At 32.1% G+C, this 6,377-nt stretch overlaps 1 protein-coding gene across 1 annotated transcript; it reads left to right on the top strand.

The window, feature by feature from the left end:
* The first annotated feature begins 3,723 nt into the window (after positions 1 to 3,723).
* Positions 3,724 to 5,455, top strand: LOC131606339 (uncharacterized). Its single transcript, XM_058878587.1, has 5 exons — positions 3,724 to 4,048; positions 4,205 to 4,380; positions 4,790 to 4,850; positions 4,951 to 5,006; positions 5,312 to 5,455. The coding sequence occupies exons 1-4, from the start codon at positions 3,892 to 3,894 to the stop codon at positions 4,965 to 4,967; spliced, it is 411 nt and encodes a 136-aa protein (XP_058734570.1). The 5' UTR covers positions 3,724 to 3,891; the 3' UTR covers positions 4,968 to 5,006; positions 5,312 to 5,455.
* Positions 5,456 to 6,377: the final 922 nt, after the last annotated feature.

The following is a 6,377-nucleotide window of genomic DNA, read 5'->3' as shown; positions in this document are numbered from 1 at the left end:
GAAATAATTAATTCAAGAATTCATTATATTACATTAAAACTAGAAGAATTTAGAGATTATCTTTAATCGACAATGAGGTTTTCTTTTCCAAATGGTTAGAGTGCGTCTCTAATCAATTATGTAAAGGCCAGAAGCAATTTTACAAAAGATTTGGAATAGATGGATATTTGAAAATAATTTTTAGTGTATGTGTGCATTGCCTTAGTACTTAAAGAATTCATCTTGCTTAGTTTGCACACTACTTATCTAAACAGAATTAAAAAAAAAATAAAGTGTTAAACCAAGCAAGCTTTCAAATTTTCAATTATTCTCATGTTTATCTTTGAATTTGACTTGACTTTTTTTTTCTCTCAACATTGGAACTTGATCAGTTTCATATTTTAATAACTTATACTTTTTATATTCATGATTTTTATGATTAACTTAGATTTTCTCATTTGTTGTCATTAAAACCACATAAGGCTTTGTAGCCCGCACAACTCATAAAACTGTAATTCATGGAATAAAATCCTCATAATTGGCTTGGGTTTTGCTTGGCATAACCTTGAGTCTTAGTGATTGTTCGATGAGACGTCCCTCGGGACTTCAAACACCACTTGTGCCCCACTTCCTTTAAGGTTAGATGACACATCGATTGACAAAGTCCATGCATCAAATCAGCCCCTTTTGAAGACTTTGCTCACAAAATAAATTGGTTTTTCATAACCATATATTTTCGTACCAATATCGAGCTCAAAGAATCATTAAGTACTGATAGATATAAAAAAAACAAAGGCATTCCCTCCCTCAGGAGATTAAGTATTAGAGGTGTTCCTAGAAATGTTTTTAATCTTATGGATTATTCGCATTCCTCCATCCATTCGAACTTATTTATTTTCTTTAATGTGAAGAAAAATGGAAAGTTTTGTCGCCAACACATGAGGGGAAACGAGAGTATGCAATAATTTCCCCTTAATTCGTTGCAGTCCTTAATGATGGTTGGAGTCCTTATGTTGATTATCTTTAGGAATTTAGATGTGTTGGCTTTTATCCCTCTTCTAGTTAACATAAAGCCTATAAATTTTCCAGCTCGAACCCCAAATGAACATTTGATCGCTTCACGCTCATGGTATACTTCCTGACAGAGATCATTATATCTTATAAGTCTTCACATTGAATATTCTCATCTTGATTTTTAACAACCATATCATTTATGTAGACTTTTATATTTCACCCATTATGGTCCAAAAACACCTTTTCATCATTCTTGAATATGCGGTGTTTGCATTCATCTGACTAAAAAACATTACCTTATAGTAGTAGATGCAATTGTTGGCCATGAAGTATATTTTGGATGCGTCCAAGGGATCCATTTTAATTTTACTGTATCTTGAGTTGGCATCCATGTAGTTTAGCATCTTGTACCTTAAATACATGCCAAATAGTTTATATATGTTTGACAGGGGATATGCATCTTTAGGGCATGCCAAAATTGAGATAAGTGAGATCCACACGCATTATCCACTTTGTCGAGGATTTCTTCATCATTGCCATATTAGCCATCCAAATGGGGTATTTAATCTCGCTGATGAATCTCGCTTCTTTAAGTTTCCTTACCTTTTCATCGATCTCTACTCTCTTTTCCTCGTCCATTTTTCTATTTTTCTAAATGACTAGCTTTGTGACGATATTGATGGGAGAGATGGAAAATGATGCTAAAATCTATCTCTGATGTTTATGAGTGGCTTCAGGTGAATAGATACACATTATTTTGAAGTAGGCGCTGAGCACTTCTTATTCATATTTAGCTAGAGAAGTACCCAACTTTGTGGATTGGAAGCTTTGAGGGCCGATTTATACTTCTTTCATGTCTTCTGTGGGGACAAACCAATCATTTAGGTATTCTCTTCTAAGGTCAATATCCAAGAAATTCACGTTGTTGTGGCAAGACCTTAATGGTGAACTAGCGATCGCTGCCACCATTTTTATTTTGAGGCTTTCTTGGTTAAACTTTTTGGCTATTTCTTTTCGCTTCTTTACCCCGCCTATATGTCAGTTATCTAATAGATACTTCATTTCCAGGTGGATTGTGGATAATACCTCCTCTAGGACGTTGAAAATGGGGGTACCTATGATCATGTTGTATGATGAGGGTGCGTTCACATCAAAGTATATGACTTTTATGGATTTAACATTCCCTTACAATCTAAAAATGGTTCTAATGGAGATGTAGCCTCAGGCTTATACTTATTCGCACGATAAGCCCACCAAGGAGCCTTTAAACGGTTGTACGTGTTCCATTAAAGGATATCTAATTGACATATAAATCATGATGACCATGGGATTATCTTCGAGCGCTAGGATTCCAACGTGTTTCTAGTGTGAAAATTTGAATTTCAGCATTGAAATGGATCGAGGTTTTTGGACGAGTATGCGATGTGCATAACTTGGCCATGTCATATCTTGGAGGCATATCTTTTTCATAACCTTCTTCCTCTAGTTATCCATGTGTCTCTCCTTTGGTTCTTTTTCTCTTATAGGATGAGGACTTATAAGCATGATGTGCCTTGAAGATTGTGATCTCAGTCTAGAGTCGTACAATGCGCCATGGACAAATCTCTTTTTCCACCCTATCACTTTATCTCTTTTTTAGCTGGTTTCAATTGTTTGTGTGGTGATCGTTGATCTTATAATATTTACACCATTTATTGGACTCTTTTTCCATTACCTCTTACAATATATGGGGCTGGAGGTTTAGGGATGGCTTTAGTATGGAGCACATCCCACCATATTTTTTTATATGAATAGCGCATCTCAGATCTTGACCAAGAGACGTCGAGGGTCTATGGGCTATATACCCTCCTTTTCGTTGTCATCTAGTTATTTTTGTTGTGGAGTGTTCTATATGATATTTTGTACGGTTTCATTCAAAAGACGTAACTCTTTCATAGGGGCTCACATCTCTGCTATGACATCTAGATCCTTGTTAACAGAGGCAACCCTCACCATTGTGGAGTAGTGATAGGGTGCCATAACTTCTTAAGATAGAGTATGGTACACATTAGTTTTACTAGACCTAATGGTGAGTGTCAAATGTACTTGCAGAAAGTATAATTGTAGAGACACTGTTTGCGATAAACGAAACTAATGATCTTTTAAGATTAATGGTATATTGATTAAATGACGATTTAATCTAGTGGTCTTCGATTATAAATAACGATTTACAATTTCTCAAAACATGAAACTTACAAGAAAAACATGGCCAAACAACTATGATTCTTTAAGATTATAAAAAAAAAAATATTATGATTCTTTAAAAAAAAATTAAAAATTATGCATAAAATGGTAGAATATCTTTGTGGTCATCAAAGATAGGAAACAGTGTCAATAGTCAATACAAAACACACACACATGCAAGTCTCACTACACACAGAATGTTACTTTTGCCTCCAAGACAAAATAAGTAAATGATGCATGGTCCCAACCAATAGATAACTACTATGCCACACATGTGGCTTTGTTCTTAGAACAAAACATAAAACAAGAAACAAGAGAAATAAAAATACAGTACAATAATGGTTCTCCTCGTGTTGTTTCTTCAATTTCCTCGTGGAAAAGTAAAATTAAATTCCACGTCAAAATGAGTTAATACATACAACTCACACTTTATTGTAAGACTTATATGTTTTTCTCTATTTCCATTTTCTTACTCTCTTGTCTTCTATTACGGTTTCTCTTCTTTTGTTCACCTTCTCTTTCTTCCAAATGAAAACATAATTGTCCTTTTCTTATTTTTAAGGTATTTTATATCAAACAATGGTTGGAAAATCTGTCTATATATATATCAAACACTCTCACTATGGTTTATACCAAGAGTTGAAGTAGTGATTTTGATAACAATATAGTAAGAAAATGGAAGGAAAAAGTAACCAAAATGATTCTTCTTCTTCATTTGTTTCTGAGCTCTCTGGCTCCAAAGAGACACACTCATCTTCTTCTTCTTCATCTCCTAATGAAGTGAGGGACAAAGCTAACAAGGAGAAATGGGACTCTATACTTGGAACACCTGGTAATATATACACACTATTTTAGATTATGTTTTTGTATCATTTTCTTAAGTTAGATTATTATAAGTAAATCTTTTTTGGTTAAAGGTATAAAAAATCTTTGAATTTTTGTTCCATATAATATTATAGATTTTTTCTCACTTTTCACATGAATATAGATGTCATTTTCAAAGCCTGTGGTGGTGGATCTCAGAAAACACAAAGTGCAGATAAGAGTTCCATCTACCAAGATCAAAGAATTGAACCATGTAATCTCAGCTCATCAATATTTTATGGTGGCCAAGATATTATTCCTCATGCTCAAAATACTCAAAATGGAGGGAAAAACTTATGGGTAAGTGGTAATATATTTTTTATTTTTTCAATTTATCACATAATATACAAAAAATTATTATTTAAAATTTTTCTTATATCAATTAAATTTTAATTAACCAAAAAATTTTTAATTTATATTAAGAAGAAATTGGAATTTTAATTTTATTTTATTATATTAAGAAAAAAAATAAATATACTATTTTAGAGAAAATGTAAGATGTATTAACCGTGTAAAAAAATTTTACACATTGACAACCATATATCCTGCTAAATTGTACTTAAAAACTTTAATTAATTATATAACATGACATGACAGATTAATATATTTCTATCAGATAACAATAAATTTTACAGTATCGATGCATCTCGATTAAATCTATTATTTTATAGTATCTAGAATATCTAACATAATATATTTTGCATAACAGGCCAAAAATGTTGGAGAAGAAGAAGATTTGGGAATTGCTTCAAGAGGAGACTGGTGGAAAGGTATGTTGTGTATGATATTGTCTAAAAGTTTCTCCTATATGATATGACTTAATATTAACATACTCATTATTTTATTGTTTTATTATCTTTTCATCTGTAGGGGGCCTCTATTATTAAAATCATCATTGTCAGCTCTATTATCTCTTTCTCTACAAGGTATATGATACTGCAGTGGATCCTTGTATTTTAGTAGAGAATAGTAAGAACAGTCTCTATAAGTATAAGTGATGATATGATGACTTTCACATTGCCACATTTTCATATGCCATATGGAATAATAATTCCAAAAATTAAAAATAAATTAATCAGAAGCTTAAGTTGATGATTCTTAATTAGTAAGTGTAATTATATATATTTATTGTTATTTTATGTAATTCTAGCTAGTTACTTTTTCTTCTTGCTAAATAAGTTTAAATTTTAATTTTAGAGTCATATATTCATTATTTGATTTAATATTGCAGGTGCATAGAGTGAAAATCAAGTTATGTGAAAGCTGAACAACGAAGGAATGAATATGAATTTGCAATTAATCATTTGTGGAACTTTGTATTGTCATCTATCTTGAATAATGTAGAAGTTAATTATTTTATGAGAAAATATCTGTTTGTTGGTTTCGTCTCTACGTTGAATTTTTCAATGATAACAAGACTTTTTCTAGAAAAAGCCAAAATGCAATAAAGAGAAAAAATATATTAGATGTACTATCAGTTACAATAAATTACATTTAGACTGTCAACAAATACTAGCTACTCCAACACTAAAATAAATTAGAAAAAATCATATAACATATTAATATTGATAAGTATAATTATAATTTCAATTGTTTGGGATTGTGAAGGATCAAACAGTTCGGGTTCAGACGGATACAACTTTGTATTCATAAGGAATTGATGGCACTTTTTTGAAAAAGATGTTGTTAGATTTTTCAAGGACTTCCATGGTATAATGCGAGGCTATCTAAATCTTTATCTTCGTCTTTTTTAACACTATTAACGAGGGTGTCTAAATTTTTCAAGGACTTCCACAGTCAGACCTTAACGATTTTAGGTCTATTTGCTTGGTTGGATGTGTCTACGAAATCTTGTCTAAACTGCTAGATTCTAGACTCAAAAGAGTGTTACATCTTTTGATATCTCATTGTCATACTGCATTTGTGTCGGACAGACAATTGTTGTATGGTGTTTTGGTGGCTAATGAGATACTGGACTATGCTAACAGAACTAAGAAGGAATATGTGATGTTTAAAGTCAACTTCGAAAAAGCCTACAACAAAGTGAGTTGGGAGTTCCTTAGATATATGTTAAAGAGAATGAATTCTGACAGAACCTGGATGAGTTATATGGAGGCTACTATCTCTTATAGTAACCTATCTATTTTGGTAAACAGCATCCTTACTAAGGATTTTGAGGTTGGAAGGGGTTTAAGGCATAGAGACCCGTTATCTGCTTTTCTTTTTGTGATTATTGTTGAAGGCCTTGCTGGTTTGGTCAAAAAAGCGTTGGAAATAGGAGAATTCAATGGCTTCAA

The sequence above is a fragment of the Vicia villosa genome, linkage group LG5 (genome assembly GCF_029867415.1).
Source record: "Vicia villosa cultivar HV-30 ecotype Madison, WI linkage group LG5, Vvil1.0, whole genome shotgun sequence".
Taxonomy (NCBI): domain Eukaryota; kingdom Viridiplantae; phylum Streptophyta; class Magnoliopsida; order Fabales; family Fabaceae; genus Vicia; species Vicia villosa.
The sequence above is the reverse complement of the archived record's forward strand: the minus strand, read 5'-3'. Positions and strand labels throughout refer to the sequence as shown.